Source organism: Drosophila takahashii, chromosome 3R (genome assembly GCF_030179915.1).
Source record: "Drosophila takahashii strain IR98-3 E-12201 chromosome 3R, DtakHiC1v2, whole genome shotgun sequence".
Classification (NCBI taxonomy): Eukaryota; Metazoa; Arthropoda; class Insecta; order Diptera; family Drosophilidae; genus Drosophila; species Drosophila takahashii.
Window position 1 is genome coordinate 6,722,163 of NC_091681.1, and position 16,237 is coordinate 6,738,399.

At 36.0% G+C, this 16,237-nt stretch overlaps 2 protein-coding genes across 7 annotated transcripts; one reads left to right on the forward strand and one right to left on the reverse strand.

Moving 5' to 3' along the window:
- Window positions 1-2,194: 2,194 nt before the first annotated feature.
- On the forward strand, window positions 2,195-3,960 carry LOC108054445 (E3 ubiquitin-protein ligase TM129). 2 transcript variants are annotated; one of them, XM_044394720.2, is made up of 3 exons: window positions 2,200-2,333; window positions 2,535-2,915; window positions 2,971-3,960. In XM_044394720.2, exons 1-3 carry the CDS (start codon window positions 2,283-2,285, stop codon window positions 3,565-3,567), a joined length of 1,029 nt encoding a protein of 342 aa, XP_044250655.1. In that variant the 5' UTR covers window positions 2,200-2,282; the 3' UTR covers window positions 3,568-3,960. The 2 variants fall into 2 exon arrangements, with proteins under 2 accessions (XP_016992903.2, XP_044250655.1); XM_017137414.3 differs by having other exon boundaries at window positions 2,195-2,915.
- LOC108054448 (uncharacterized) lies at window positions 3,601-15,452 on the reverse strand. 5 transcript variants are annotated; one of them, XM_070216250.1, is made up of 3 exons: window positions 14,477-15,451; window positions 4,040-4,183; window positions 3,601-3,950 (listed from the first exon to the last, which is right to left on the reverse strand). In XM_070216250.1, exons 1-2 carry the CDS (start codon window positions 14,982-14,984, stop codon window positions 4,065-4,067), a joined length of 627 nt encoding a protein of 208 aa, XP_070072351.1. In that variant the 5' UTR covers window positions 14,985-15,451; the 3' UTR covers window positions 3,601-3,950; window positions 4,040-4,064. The 5 variants fall into 5 exon arrangements, with proteins under 5 accessions (XP_070072351.1, XP_070072353.1, XP_016992908.1 ...); XM_070216252.1 differs by having other exon boundaries at window positions 14,580-15,264; XM_017137419.3 differs by having other exon boundaries at window positions 3,601-4,183; window positions 14,477-15,446.
- Between the last annotated feature and the right edge of the window lie 785 nt (window positions 15,453-16,237).

Genomic DNA, 16,237 nt, shown 5'->3' on the forward strand with positions numbered 1-16,237 from the left:
TACTTTTGACCACCCCTGTACAGTGGCTCACAGCTTATTTCAACCAGTCTACATCAAAAACTTTAACAGCCCATAAAAACTAAACAAAACATGTTATCAAAATAATTTAAACGCAGAATACATCTATGATGATACACATTAGTGTATAATAATGTTATGATTTTTTAAATATTTTACAAATATTTTTTATGAATTAATTACAAAAAAAGCCCAAAAAAAAGGCCACAGCTTATTTCAACCAGTTGACAAAAAAATCGAATAAATTAACATAGTGGCCAATAATTTTTTTTTTTTAATTTGGCATGACTACCCTTTTGTTTACCAACAATTTAAAGTTAACTTTACATGGATACAATGCCCTTTGTTGTTGTTGCCAAGTAAAAACTTTTCTCGACCCTTGGGAAGGACTTTTGGCATAGTTATCTACTCCTAAATGTTGTCAAATTTTAAAAAAGTCAAGGCATCCTACAGAATGGGAGTAAACATTTACATTTCTCTGTGTATGTTCAGTGAACGTATTTTAGTTTCTTAGTTTTAGAGGTTGCCATGACTTATTCAAAATTTGACAACATTTAGGAGTAGATAATGAAATAAAAAAATCGGTTTTATTAGTATAAGAAATCCAATAAAATGTTCTCATGAAAACGCTGTAAACCGAAATTAAAGCATACAATGAACAATAGATACAATTAATAGTTAAAATTACTTCCATTCAAGATTTAATCCTCAGAATTGTTTTTCCATCAGAAAAATCTCTACAATTTTGGGATTTTCAACTTTGGCGTCGAATTCCAAAGACATGGGCAATGGTTCACAATGGGGACTATTTTTTAGGAATGCCTTGATGTATTGAGAGTAGGTCCTACCGAAAATAATAAAGGTTGGTCCAATTATATAGGCCACGTAATTCAAAATGTCGGCAAACATCGGTTTTTTGTATTTTTAGCTATACCGCGGAACCTGTAGGTGATGGAAAATAATTTTGTATGGGACTTTTACTCAGGAGCACCCAAATATCATGGAAAACTTGAAATGGTTCGTGGAAATTTTTGGCTGTGTACCTGTGTTATGGGTGTTGTCAAAAATAATCATTTTTGAGTATTTTTATTTATGTTTTACCCCGCGTAATTTACAGTTATAAATAAAATAATCAAAAATAAAGCATCGCCATGTCCTCGCTTTTGTCGAATAGATTTTTTTTTTTACTTTTTTAAAAATAATATTTAAATGGTGTAATATCGTGATAAAAATGAGATAACGTTTTGATAGCATTAAGAAAATCTCGATACGTTTCACAAAGAATCACTCATATGTTACTTTTAAATAAAATACAAAATTTACAGACGAAAGAGAGGATTTTTATAGAATTAGCCAACTACAAATCCCTTCGCTAAAAAATTTGTACATGCAGGACGAGAAAACGGCCCTTAAGGGATTAGGGTAGTTAGAATTTGACCAAGAAGACGAGCTATATGTAGTTTGGAAAAAGTCGGCTTTTTTTAGCAAATGAGTGCGTTGCTTTTCAAGTGCCTTTGAGTGCGATCCACATATTAGTTCATTCCTTAAAATAAAATTCGTTGATCAATTTACTAAAAGTTGGTGGATCAGTAATCAGTAATAAAGTTTGTTCTGCTGAACGCTCATGATACATTTCGACGACGTAAAAGTAAAATATATAACAAATATTGCGCGCGCAATTTTGAAAATATATATTTTTTCCGCCCCCGCAACTGCAGCACTGCTCACAGCTATCGTGGATACATAAAAATCAAAAATTGCTGAACAATTATAAAGAATTCCACCGAATGATGCAAAATTCTTGCATCATGATCAGTGATCATGTGCGTTCAGCAGAACTATCGTAAGAAATCCATCAATGATCAGTGATCATGTTGTTCTGCTGAACGCGGCCAATTCCATTGTTGGATGGTATCAGTCTTTTGGTACTTCTATTTGCGAATTTTAAGGATGAGTCTCTTCTAGAGAATTACCTTTATTTCAACTCCAGAGGTATATGTTTATATGGGCTGTCGAAGTTATATTCTTTCTTGTTTCAAAATAAATAATAAAAACAAACTTTAAGCTAGCTATCGAAGCCGCGCAAAACTATATTTAGTCAATAGACAGCGGCAAGCATATCGATGCTTCCGGGCTCACTTAACTATCGATAAGATTGATAATGTAATCGATGGTCTGTGCATATGAATAACAACAAACAGGGACATATTTTAGTAGACACCTAGGTCATTCGTCAAATCAACAAATCCAAAATTATTCGCAATATGGACGAGTCGGAACTACTGTTTAATCTCTTCTACTTCCTGCTGTGCATGGTCATTATCTACCCCCCAGAGGAGTTCCAGCGCCTCGGCCTCACCATCGAACAGTTGTTCGCTCGGTTTCTGGGCGAGGAGTACCTAGACTTTGTGGGCTACCATTTGCGACGCACATCGCTGAACCTCTTCGTGCACTCCTGCCTGCCATTCTCCTACTTTCTTATCCACAGACTGAAGTTCTCCGTTTTCGCCACGCAGGAGCCTCTGGAGGACTCCGATCTCGACCCAGATTTCCCAATGCCCCAGGAGGCGGTGGCCTTTAAAACGCTAACGTGGAAGACCGCCCAGCGGTTTAGTGTGCTGGCCGTTCTAGCCGTTCCCGCCCTCATATTCAACTGGCATCAGCAGAACTGGCGCCGGCACCCCATCAGCAAGGCCCTTTCGAAGTACTCCAACTCGCCGGGCAGCTATAATGCCGTGGCCAGCGACATTGGCACTGAGTTTCGACGACCTGAAATTTACAAAAAAAAACTTAACTCTATAAGCACTGTGATTGCCACCCAGAACTGGATAATCAAAACCACTATGTACAATGTCCATTTTGCTCATCAAAGCAACACGTCGCTTAGCGTAGCTAAGGTCAGTTACGGCCGAGTCCTTGATCGGTGTCTAGTAAAAATATCTTTTTTTGCAGGCGGAGACATACAACATTTCGCATCATGACCAGAACGACACTCTGCAGATGATTAGCATTATTGTGCGACCTATGAGGCAGGGCGTGAGTGACTTCCACATACGTATTAATGCTTTGGAGTTTAGGAACCTAGAGGACCGTGTTCGGCGCCCCATCGCAATTCCCTCCAATATCCAGTTCCACCGAAATGTCATCGACCGCTTTGTGGACGTGTTTAAAACGCAAGTTGCTCTAAATCCCATTTTTCAGGCGGACGCCACTACAGATAAGTGTTTCGCCTGCATGCTAAACGAACCTAACACTAAGATTCACAAACAATGTGCAGACTTGGATCGCAATGGCGCTCCCCTTGCGGAAGGGTCGTGCTGTTCGAACTGTTACTGTCGACCTATGTGGTGCGTGGAGTGTCTGGCACGGTGGTTCGCCGCTCGCCAAACCGACGTGGATCGCGAGGTGTGGCTGGAACAAAAGTGCACCTGCCCAATGTGCCGGGCCAAGTTTTGTGTGCTTGATGTCAGCTATATCAGACCCCCAGCAGACCTAAGAGCCCCTTCTCAGTATCACGGATCCCAAGATGAGGCTGTCGATACCACGTGATGAACGACTGTAAATTTTACAATTAAACGACTCTTAAATCAAACCTGGTTCTTTATTGGTCTGATTAAAAAATAATAATTTTTACAATAAGACGTACAATTTACATAGTTATAAACTTAAAAATATGCATATTAATTAGTGCAATTATCACGTTTTAATACTTCAACAATCTAAGCAAGCTAGATTGCAGTGTACAATAATTTTGGTTAGGAACAATTGGTCTAAGCATGGAGAGAGAAAGTGCTCATGTGCGAAATATGCCTTAGTAGATCAAGCCACGCAAGGTATACTTGTCTGCGCTGCATAGACAACTCGTACTGCAATAAGTCATCTGTCTTACTCCGTTCCTTTATCTTTCTTATCTAATAGAATAAAGCGCCTCGCTAAATTATATACATATGCATTATAAATATTTACATTATAAAGAAAATGCACAGTAAGTACAGCCATCGGCCTATTAAGGCGACTTTACCTATAAATTCGTTTCGTAAAAACTTTTATAGCTCTCCACTTGGGCACGTTGGCTTTGCCCCTGTGTTCCTGTTGTCGTCATCGATCCTGTCGTTACAGTGGCAGCAGTCTTGGAATACCCGCTGGTCGAACTGCGAAACGATACCTAAAATAAAAGAAGAGGGTATTATAATTTTTGGCTAAAGGTTGCAGGAAGTAAAGGAGACATTTCCTTCCCCATAAAGTATATTTATTCTTTATCAGCATCACTAGACTAGTCGATCTAGCCGTATCCGGCAGCTGTTAAGGTATCAAATCGAACTCGTCAATCGTACTCCAGACTTATTTTAAGTGAACGAAGTCGCTCCGGACATAGCTAGTTCTATTATATACTACCTATTTAATTCGGAACCAGTCCCAAGACCAAACGCCACAGATTTCAAAGAAATTAAAAATTTTCCATTTTAAGGCACTTTTTGCGGCCTAATAAAAATTAACGTTTTGTAGCCCCCGCAGCGCAGCAAAACAGAAAAAGAGTAGTAAGAATTTCTTCTTCTTACTAAGAAATGAAGGTGTCTATAAAATACTTGAATATAATTAATATAACAAATAAAAATGAAACTATTTAAAGACTATCTAGCCATGTCCGTCTGTCCGTTTCTATGCGAACTAGTCTCTCAGTTTTAAAGCTATCGCGATGAAACTTTCCCGAAGGTCTTCTTTCTATTGCAGGTAGTACATATGTCGGAGCGAGCCGGATCGGACCACTATATCTTAAAACAACAATTGAAATAGTTGAAAAACAATTTTTTCGGCTAACAACTATTTCTTATGTTTTTGGGCCTTTTTTATTGGTTGGGAGATTTTTGACTATTATATAGTTTATTTTACATTAATTAGTGATTTTAATTAGTGATTTTAATCGACCTATGTTTACTATTGAGTACGTTTTAGCGGGCTCGAGGTCATTATACCCGTAACTCGAAGAGTAAAAGGGTATACTAGATTCGTGCAAAAGTATGTAACAGGTAGAAGGAAGCGTTTCCGACCCTATAAACTATATATATTCTTGATCAGGATCACTAGCCGAGTCGATCTAGCCATGTCCGTCTGTCCGTCTGTCTGTGCGTCTGTCCGTCTGTCTGTCTGTATGAACGCTGAGATCTCGGAAACTTTAAAAGCTAGAAGATTGACATTTTGCATGCAGATTCTAGGAGTTCCTACGCAGCGCAAGTTTGTTTCAAAAGGGTTCCACGCCCCCTCTAACGCCCACAATCGCTTATATACGATTTTAAAAATTTCAATATTTCAGAAAAGTAAAAATGCAGTTTTATGGTGTTTATCAATACCTATCGAAATGTAGAAGAAATTTTTTAAATCGGACCATTCGTTAAAAAGTTACGGCGGATCAAAGTTTTATCTCCATCTCCTTCGCACTTCCTTTAGCTGAGTAACGGGTATCTGATAGTCGGGGCACCCGACTATAGCGTTCTCTCTTGTTTTTAGAAGTTGAGTTTATAATTCAATAGTCTAGCATTTCAACAAAATCTCCATTAATTGATTATTTTGTAAGAAAAAAAATATCGCTCAGAAATAATAATTATTATGTGAATAAAAAAATATCGCTCAGAAATAATAATTATTATGTGAGCGATATTTTTTCGCTTAAAAATATCACTCAAAGTGCGATTGCAGCCGTTCTGTACGCAATTTTACAAAGTTTGAAATTTCTGCCCGACATGTGGGCTGGGTGTTAGTGTCTTGGTCCGCCGAGCTGTAAGCACGAGTTCGATTCCCAGAGAAAATTTGTTTTTATACCCTTGCAGAGGGTATTATGATTTCAGTCAGAAGTTTGCAACGCAGTGAAGGAGACGTTTCCGACCCCATAAAGTATATATATTCTTGATCAGCATCACTAGACGAATCGATCTAGCCATGTCCGTCCGTCTGTCCGTCTGTCCGTCCGTTTCTACGCAAACTAGTCTCTCAGTTTTGAAGCTATCGCGATGAAACTTTCCCAAAAGTCTTCTTTCTATTGCAGGTAGTATATAAGTCGGAACCAACCGGATCGGATAACTATATCTTATAGCTCCCATAGGAAAAAAAAACCTTCTACTCTTGGAAATATTATTTTTTAAATATTTCAAAATTTTGAATAAAATATTTTAAAAATCGGACGACTATATCATATAGCTGCCATAGGAACGATCGGAAAATTAATGGGAAAGTTACAAAGAAATAAATTTTAGCTTTTTTGGTTTTTATTGTATTCTCTTCTACTTTAGAACATGACTCTTATTAAATATTTCCGAATTTCAATTTTCATTTTATCAAAATCGGACGACTATCATCAGCTATCATATAGCTGCCATAGGAACGATCGAAAAATTAATGGGAAATTAATTGGAAACAAATTATAGTTCCGTTGGTTTTTATTGTATTCTCTTATACTTTTGAATTAAATTTAACAAAAATCGGACGACTATATTATATAGCTGCAATAGGGAAGGATAGAAAAAATAATATTAAAATAACACGAAATCTAAAATTTTTGCGATTTGTAAGTTAATAGCTTCGGCTGGCCGAAGCTAGCTTTCTTTCTTGTTTATACAAAAGTCAACCGCTTTTTAAGCGGTTTATACAAACAAAATTTATTTTTTTTCTTAGCTGGATATGTGCTTCGTGGTTCTACCTACAAGTGTCAATTTAAATAATTGTAAAATTCCGCGTAGGTCGGATGCAATCACACTTTGAGTGATATTTTTGAGCGAAATATATCGCTCACAAAATAATCATTATTTCTGAGCGATATTTTTTTTCGCTTACACAATAATCAATTGGAGATTTTTATTTTTTACTCAAAAAAAATAATCATTATTTTCGGTCCCTGCGCTAAATGGCTATATTCTATGGGAATATGACGCAGTGCTGAAAAAACTTCGATATTGACATAATTTCATACATAAATGGGCTTTTCTTTTACAAACGGAACACCTTTTTTTGTGTCACATTATTGATTTGCCTAACATTTCTTTTACTTATAGGCATTATCATATAAAGGTCTACAGATCCAAAAAATCTTAAACTTAAATGAAACATCCCAAATAAACTTGCGCTGCGTGGGAAGCCCATAAATACGTGTGGGAAATCTCAACCTTTTAGCTTTTGTAGTTTCCGATATCTCAGCGTTCATACGGACTGACAGACAGACGGCTAGTGACCCTGATTAAGAATATATATACTTTATAGGCACGGTTGCCAGATTTGGCTCTTTGTCCCATTTTTATTGAGTTTGGCTCTTTTTTGCTAATAGCGATAAAAAATATTTTAAACTTGAATAAACGAACTAATTTTTTTATTAATGCATTTTTTTTTTTGCATTTTTAAATGTAATTAATGTCTGAAACCCAAAAGTGCCAGATCGAAACAAAATTGTTCCGCTGGTGTTATAATTTGGTATATGGTAAAAACGTAACCTTTTTCTCTACGAGTAACGGGTATAAATATTTCAGGGGAACAATTCCTGTCACTTGAACAGCAGTAAAATGCTCAAATTTTAATTCTGAAAGACCTCAGCTTATGATGCGCACAAGTAAGAAAACTTATAAGATTCCTATAATTTGAGTTTCTCGTTTATCCATTTCCAATTTTCCAATAGTTAGATTATCGTGCTTATCTATATCAACAATTCAATTTTTTTCATGCCCGAACGCGACTTTCTGAATTTCCCTTGTCTTTTTACGTAGGAATTTACTATGTAAAGCGTTAGAGAAAGTTTCAGCATATGGGCAATTCTCTGGGGATGTCAACCAAGCCAAAAAGCATGAAACTTGATAAAAACAAATTTCTATGTGATTTTGCACTGATATTTGATTCTAGTTAGATGGATAATTTTCCAAAATAATACAAAAAAGGACAAAAAAGTATTTTTTTTTCTGTTATTTTAAGCAGGAGCTCAAAAAAGTCACTTTTTTTTGCTGCTAGGTGTCCACCAAATAATTACTGTAGTTCAAATTTTTTGTATTGTAAATCAAAAATCGCCGAAATTGTGATTACGTAATATATACGTAATGTCTATAGACAGCCCCCTATAGGAATGCAAATAAGTGACACTTTTTTGTACTCAATGCTTCATTTACAATTTAAACTATTAAATGAAAGAAAAACAGCCAGCAATTTGAGGATTGGGGCTAAGAAATTTACTTTACATTACTTTACCCGTAAATGCAATAGGAATGGGTAAACTCCCAAAAAAGGGGGTCGTAGACTTTTGTCCGCCACTGTATATATTTTTAACCCTCTAGTGCCCAAGACCGCCTCCAGACGGGTAAGTGACTCGGTTTTGCGTTTTTTCTAATTCGGGGAAGTCCAAAAATTAAGTTCGCTGCGTTTGGAATACATACTAGAGCTTGCGCAAGCTGCTGTAGTCATTTGATGCAGAAAATTTGTGCAACTCGGACGAAATAATTATTTGCAAATTAAGTGCAAAATATTAATATTTTTTTCCGATCGTTCCTATGAAAGCTATATGATATAGTCGTCCGATTTTGATCAAATTAAAATTGAAATTCGGAAATATTTAAAAAAAGTCATATCCTAGACTAGAAGATAATACAATAAAAACCAAAGAAGCTAGAATTTATTTCCTATTACTTTTCCATTAATTTTCCGATCGTTCCTATGGCACCTATATGATATAGTCGTCCGATTTTGATTAAATTAAAATTGAAATTCGGAAATATTTAAAAAGAGTCATATCCTAGAGTAGAAGATAATACAATAAAAAGCAAAGAAGCTTGAATTTATTTCCTATTACTTTTCCATTAATTTTCCGATCGTTCCTATGGCAGCTATATGATATAGTAGTCCGATTTTTTAAATAATTTATTCAAAATTCAGAAATATTTAAAAAATAACATCCCCAAAAGTAGAAGGTAATATTTAAAAAAAACACCGAAGCTAGAATTTTTTAAAGTTTTTTTTTCCGATTGTTCCTATGGGATATATAAGATATAGTTGTCCGATCCGGTCGGCTCCGACATATATACTACCTGCAATAGAAAGAAGACTTTTGCGAAAGTTTTGTATCGATAGCTCAAAAACTGAGAGACTAGTTTGCGTAGAAACAGACAGACGGACAGACAGACGGACATGGCTAGATCGACTCGTCTTGTGATGCTGATCAAGAATATATATACTTTATGGGGTCGGAAACGTCTCCTTCACTGCGTTGCAAACTTCTGACTGAAATCATAATACCCTCTGCAAGGGTATAAAAAAACTATGTAAAATTAACATAGAAAAATAGTATTTCACTATTTTCTGAATTTTTTATGTATTTTGTTGTTTTATTTTTTGGGTCATTGAATAGTATTTAACAATTAAAATAGTAGAAAACCTATTTACGAAAGTTGCATGTATTTTGTTGTTTTATTCATTTGGCAAGTTAATAGTAACGTCTCAATTAATATCGTAGCAAAACTATTTTATTTGTTTGCGTGTATTTTGTTGTTTTATTATTTGGGGTATTAAATAGTAACACCACAATTAATTTCGTAACACAACTATTTTTTTCCTTCATATATTTTGTTGTTTTAAAAATACGATTATAAATTGTATGTCAACTATTTTTCTGGACTTAGGGTGGTTAGAGTAACCGACTCATAATCTCTGGGTCGTGAGTTCAAATCCCGCTTTTGCAGATGATATTTTTCTTTTTTTTTTTTTTGTTAAATGTTGATTTCAAGTCTATAGATTTTCCTCTACAAAAAGCATTCTTCTGTGGCCTAGTGGTTAGAGTGCTTGACTCTGATGGTTGCGGCCCCGGTTCGATTCCCAGCGGAGGCAAAAAACCTGATTTGTAAGTTTAAGTATCTGTGAAATGTAAGTGTCTATAAATAACTTCCATATAAATTAATATAACAAATTTAATTAAAAATAAAAAAAGTTAAAAACATAATTAAAAAAAACAACAATTTTTTTCGGGTTAAATACTATTTTGTAGGTTATCTACTATTTTATAGGTAATCTACTATTTTTTGGGGCATTTTCTATTTTTTATGGGTTGGGGCAGTTTTCACTATTAAATAGTTGATTTTACATAGTTTTTTATACCCTTGCAGAGGGTATTATGATTTCAGTCAGAAGTTTGCAACGCAGTGAAGGAGACGTTTCCGACCCCATAAAGTATATATATTCTTGATCAGCATCACAAGACGAGTCGATCTAGCCATGTCCGTCTGTCCGTCTGTCCGTCCGTCTGTCCGTCTGTCTGTTTCTACGCACACTAGTCTCTCAGTTTTTGAGCTATCGATACAAAACTTTCGCAAAAGTCTTCTTTCTATTGCAGGTAGTATATATGTCGGAGCCGACCGGATCGGACAACTATATCTTATAGCTCCCATAGGAACAATCGGAAAAAAAAACTTTAAAAAATTCTAGCTTCGGTGTTTTTTTTAAATATTACCTTCTACTTTTGGGGATGTTATTTTTTAAATATTTCTGAATTTCGAATAAATTATTTAAAAAATCGGACTACTATATCATATAGCTGCAATAGGAACGATCGGAAAATTAATGGAAAAGTAATAGGAAATAAATTCAAGCTTCTTTGCTTTTTATTGTATTATCTTCTACTCTAGGATATGACTCTTTTTAAATATTTCCGAATTTCAATTTTAATTTAATCAAAATCGGACGACTATATAATATAGGTGCCATAGGAACGATCGGAAAATTAATGGAAAAGTAATAGGAAATAAATTCTAGCTTCTTTGGTTTTTATTGTATTATCTTCTACTCTAGGATATGACTCTTTTTAAATATTTCCGAATTTCAATTTTAATTTGATCAAAATCGGACGACTATATCATATAGCTGCCATAGGAACGATCGGAAAATTAATGAGAAATATTAGAAAATTGAACATTTTTGCGATTTGTTAATTAATAGGAATGATCTGCAAGGGTATATAAGCTTCGGCTGGCCGAAGCTAGCTTCCTTTCTTGTTTTTTGTGTGTATTAGGTCTAGGCGGTCCAAGGATATAGTTCTATAAAACTCGATCCATGTAAAAGTAAAAGTTTTTCTAAAACAAACATTCACTTTTGATACATAATGAATCCAAAAATAATTTTTTTTTGGAAAAGAAAATTTGGGCACTAGAGGGTTAAACAGAGGGTACTTTTTCAAATTTGACGTTTTTGTACCCTTGCAGAGGGTATTATAATTTCAATCAAATTTTTGCAGCATAAAGTATATACATATATTCTTGATCAGGGCCAATAGCCGAGTCCGTCTAGACACGTCCCACTGTGGGGCGCCTAGAACAAAAAGCCTGCCAAAATGGTGTTTTTTAAGATTTTTCAAAATGTTGCAATGCAACTTTAAAAATAATTGAAAAAACATAAAAGCATACAGCTGCGGTCAAAATAGTAGTGTTTTTTGACTATGTTATCTAAAATTTGTTTCTCCCTTAATAAAAATCCTAAAATTATTCTAAGTATGGGGTTTGAAAGATAAAGAGTGTATCTTTTAAAAAACTTTAACATTAAATCAAACCATGAATCCGTTCCTCTGAGACCTCCGGAAAGTTGGCCAGTTTCAGCATTTTTCGAACTTTGAGGTCCTTTTGCTAAGAATCCTTGGGTCGGGAACCTTTTTGGACTGGTTTAACTTGAGAATTCGTAACGAATACAAAAATATAGCATCCATCGATGTAAATTTTAAAAGCACTACAAATGCTGCATAGTGTAATCATTATTTACGGTCTCTGGTAATTTTTAATTGTAATATTGTTATTTATGTAATATTGTATACTTGTAAATAAATATGAAATAAACCAAATCCATGCTTTGTCCTTGAATTATTTAACATATAATTTTCAAACTAACCTAAGACAGAAAAAAAGAGATAATGAAATGATAAACGAGAGAATACTACAAGTTTCACTTCTGTCGTATGTAGGCTTGACACACCCATTTTCTTGTTATACCCGTTACTCGTAGAGTAAAAGGGTATATTGTATTCGTGCAAAAGTATGTAACAGCTAGAAGGAAGCATTTCCGACCCTATAAAGTATATATATTCTTGATCAGGATCACTAGCCGTCTGTCTGTCTGTCTGCCTGTCCGTATGAACGCTGAGATCTCGGAAACTATAAAAGCTAGAAGATTGACATTTTGCATGCAGATTCTAGGAGTTCCTACGCAGCGCAAGTTTGTTTCAAAAGGGTGCCACGCGCCCTCTAACGCCCACAGTCGCTTGTATACGATTTTAAAAATTTCAATATTTCAGAAAAGTAAAAATGCAGTTTTATTGTGTTTATTAATACCTATCGAAATGTAGAAGACATTTTTTAAATCGGACCATTCGTTAAAAAGTTACGGCGGATCAAAGGTTTTATCCCCAACTCCTTCGCACTCCCTTTAGCTGAGTAACGGGTATCTGATAGTCGGGGCATCCGACTATAGCGTTCTCTCTTGTTAAAAAAAAGGATATTCGTGCAAAAGTATGTAACAGCTAGAAGGAAGCATTTCCGACCCCATAAACTACATACGGACATAGCTATATCGACTCGGCTAGGGACCCTGATCAAGAATATTATGTATATTCTATATAAAAGTCTGTCCGTCTGTCCGTATGAACGCTGAGATCTCGGAAACTATAAAAGCTAGAAGATTGACATTTTGCCTGCAGATTCTAGGAGTTCCTACGCAGCGCAAGTTTGTTTCAAAAGGGTGCCACGCCCCCTCTAACGCCCACAATCGCTAATATACGATTTTAAAAATTTCAATATTTTGGAAAAGTAAAAATGCAGTGTTATTGTGTTTATCAATACCTATCGAAATGTAGAAGAAATTTTTTAAATCGGACCATTCGCTAAAAAGTTACGGCGGACCAAAGTTTTTCTCCATCTCCTTCGCACTCCCTTTAGCTGAGTAACGGGTATCTGATAGTCGGGGCATCCGACTATAGCGTTCTCTCTTGTTAAAAAAAAGGATATTCGTGCAAAAGTATGTAACAGCTAGAACGAAGCATTTCCGACCCCATAAACTACATACGGACATAGCTATATCGACTCGGCTAGGGACCCTGATCAAGAATATTATGTATATTCTATATAAAAGTCTGTCCGTCTGTCCGTATGAACGCTGAGATCTCGGAAACTATAAAAGCTAGAAGATTGACATTTTGCCTGCAGATTCTAGGAGTTCCTACGCAGCGCAAGTTTGTTTCAAAAGGGTGCCACGCCCCCTCTAACGCCCACAATCGCTCATATACGATTTTAAAAATTTCAATATTTCGGAAAAGTAAGTATGCAGATTTATTGTGCTTATCAATACCTATCGAAATGTATATTTGCAAATCGAGTATACGTTCTAGGAGATATGCATAGTTTAGTAAAATTACTCAAAGTCATCAGAAATAAGCAGTGGTACCAAAAATATTTTTCAAGGAAAGTCGCCTGTTTTTGCGATTTTCTATTTTGAGAAACAATCAAAACAGTGTTAATTACACTGCTTGACAGTGTTTTTGGCGCATGGCTATCGTCATTAATTTGTGTTAATATAAAAATATGTAAGAATATCTGCGTACATAGCTTTCGATTTTAAAAGGTTGTATTTGTGAGCCGAAAGTCGAACTTTTTAGCTGAAAAACGCATTTTGACTTTAAAAGATCGAAACAAGAGAGAACGCTATAGTCGGAAACCCCGACTATGAGATACTCGTTACTCAGCTAAAGGAAGTGCGAGGGTGATGGAGATAGAAAACTTTGATCGGGCATAACTTTTTAACGAATGGTCCGATTTGAAAAATTCTTCTACATTTCGATAGTTATTGATGATAAAACTGCATTTTTACTTTTCTAAAATCTTCAAAGGTTAAGGCCTTGTAGCTTTTGTAGTTTCCGAGATCTCAGCGTTCATACGGACGGACAGATGGACATGGCTAGATCGAACCGGCTAGTGACCCTGATTAAGAATATATATACTTTATAGGGTCGGAACGCTTCATTCTTGCTGTTACATACTTTTGCACGAATACAATATACCATTTTACTCTACGAGTAACGGGTATAAAAATTCTTTAACATAAAAAATTCCGATTATTTTTGGCGGAGATACAGTGATATATTAGCCGATAGTATCGGCTATAAAAATTAGTGGATGTTATTTAAATGACACTTAATAATATAAATTAAATCCATCCAAACAGTTTTTATAAAAAAAATCGCAAAGTAAATTGATTTTTTATGCCAAAAAAAGTGTAAGCCTAACTAGTCTGGAGGATTTCGTTAAGATATCGATCATTTCCGTTTACTTTACAGTGTAAAAGTTTACACGGTTCCGTAAGTTTTCATAGGCGATATACGAGGGTATTCCCATTGTTGTTGCGACCAACACATTAATAGAAACAGAATCAGTGCAAGATTGTGAACCACAGATACATACATACATACATGCGTACAAACATCGCTCACAGAAATCGCGACCCTTCAGAACACGGATTCTACAGTGTACCGGTGCGATAATGAAAGTGCGCACAAAAAGCAAGGACCACACCTTTTCGTTCTCCTTCGGCGATCCCGATCCTGCGTCGAAGAGCTTGCCGTCGACCGCGTCCCGCTTTTTGTTCTTCGACCGGAAGCGTCCAGATCTGGAAATGGAGATGTTGCGCCATTGGTGGCCATAGTCGCACCGCTTTTCCTCTTCACTAAGAACACTGTCCAGGTAGTGGATCGTCGGCTCGTGGGCGGCTGTCATCGCGTTGCTCATGGCCTCCCGGCGGAGGTGGAGAAGGTGCCTTGGCAAATCGATTGAGTTCGGCTGCGACCTGCTCTTTTTAACCGTTGTGGATGGTGTTACCGATATTGCTGTTGATAACGCCGATAGCCGAACTCGTACTGCCACTGGCTCAGGGGTCTTTTGTTTTGATTGCTTTCGTGGCGATCCACTCCGATTCCGCATCCAACAGCGGCGCTCGTAGTTCCCGTGAAGTTTGGCTACGACTGCGGCAAAGTTCCCGGCGCTGCTGCTAACAACCAAGCCGAAATAAAAACCACTCGATGCCGACGGTGACGCCGATTCCAGCTACTTAGTCACAAAGAACAAACGCAACCCGCGCAGTCGAGAAGTCACAGTGACGAAGAGACCATCCGAAACTCATTCTTAAGGCCGAGTGATTTCTTCCTGAAGGCCCAAGTAGGTGAGCCAGCCCACTGGGCTAGCGCACGCCTATGCATGTATGTATGTATATATGTATGTTTGTGCAATATACATATATATGTAAGGTAGCACAGTGCTGACCGATTCCATCCGTTTAGGTATAATTTTCATCATAAGTAATTTCTGTGTTTTTCGGGGGATATTTAAGTAGAATAAATATAAAATTGTTCACAAATCGTTTGAAAAAAATTAGTTAAAAAGCCAACGAAGCCAATTGTTTTTATCATTCAACAGTCAAAGGTATAGTATATATACATGCATATATATTGTATGTTTGTATGTATCAAAGCCGAAGAAATTAAAAAACGCTTATAACATTTATACTTCCTAGCTAAACCTATAAGTAGTTTTTTTGCGACCACTTAAAATAGTTTTGAAAAGTCTTCAGTGCAATCGAGCTATGAAAGTAAATTTCATCATCTTTACTTAAGCAACTAATTAATTAAAATTCGTATAATTCTCTTAATTCAATTTTTAAACACGAGGTTATTTGAAAGTTACAAACAATTTTTTAAGCGACCGCCTAAAAAAGTTTTTAAAAGTTTTGAATGCAATTCAGTAATGAAAATTAGCTTCTTGAAGTCATTCCCAAAAGCTAAAGCGGCATCACAGGTCACCGGTATTATATTTCTGTCCGTATATATATGTACATATGTATGTGAAGAGTAAGCCATGTGTGTTGATTTATATGAACTTTCTTAACCTCTTCAATACCCTGACAAAATTAATCAAATGACAATAAAGATAAGTCCGCACGAATTTACCAATGGTTTCCTTCTGAAACGATTTTTTTTCAATTTGGGTTAAGCTAGAACAAAGGACTTCTTTGAACTTAAAAATGGATAGCTTAACAATCTTACACAGTAATGCCTTTGCTCAATCAAAGGGCATCAAAAAGTCGATGCTGCACTATTTTGATCGCTCATCGCATTTTAGCGTATCTTTTCTGTGCTCCCAATGATAAGCACAAAGAGTCAAAACAAACACAAAACTTG

What these genes read in the sequence shown, in the direction of transcription:
- LOC108054445 (XM_017137414.3), top strand. Translation starts at nt 2,283, where the DNA reads ATGGACGAGTCGGAACTACTGTTTAATCTCTTCTACTTCCTGCTGTGC. An exon ending in CGTCGCTTAGCGTAGCTAAG is followed by an intron (nt 2,916 to 2,970) that starts GTCAGTTACGGC and finishes CTTTTTTTGCAG; the next exon opens with GCGGAGACATACAACATTTC.
- LOC108054448 (XM_070216250.1), bottom strand. Translation starts at nt 14,984, where the DNA reads ATGCGGAATCGGAGTGGATCGCCACGAAAGCAATCAAAACAAAAGACC. An exon ending in TGAGCGATGTTTGTACGCAT is followed by an intron (nt 4,184 to 14,476) that starts GTATGTATGTAT and finishes CTTTTATTTTAG; the next exon opens with GTATCGTTTCGCAGTTCGAC.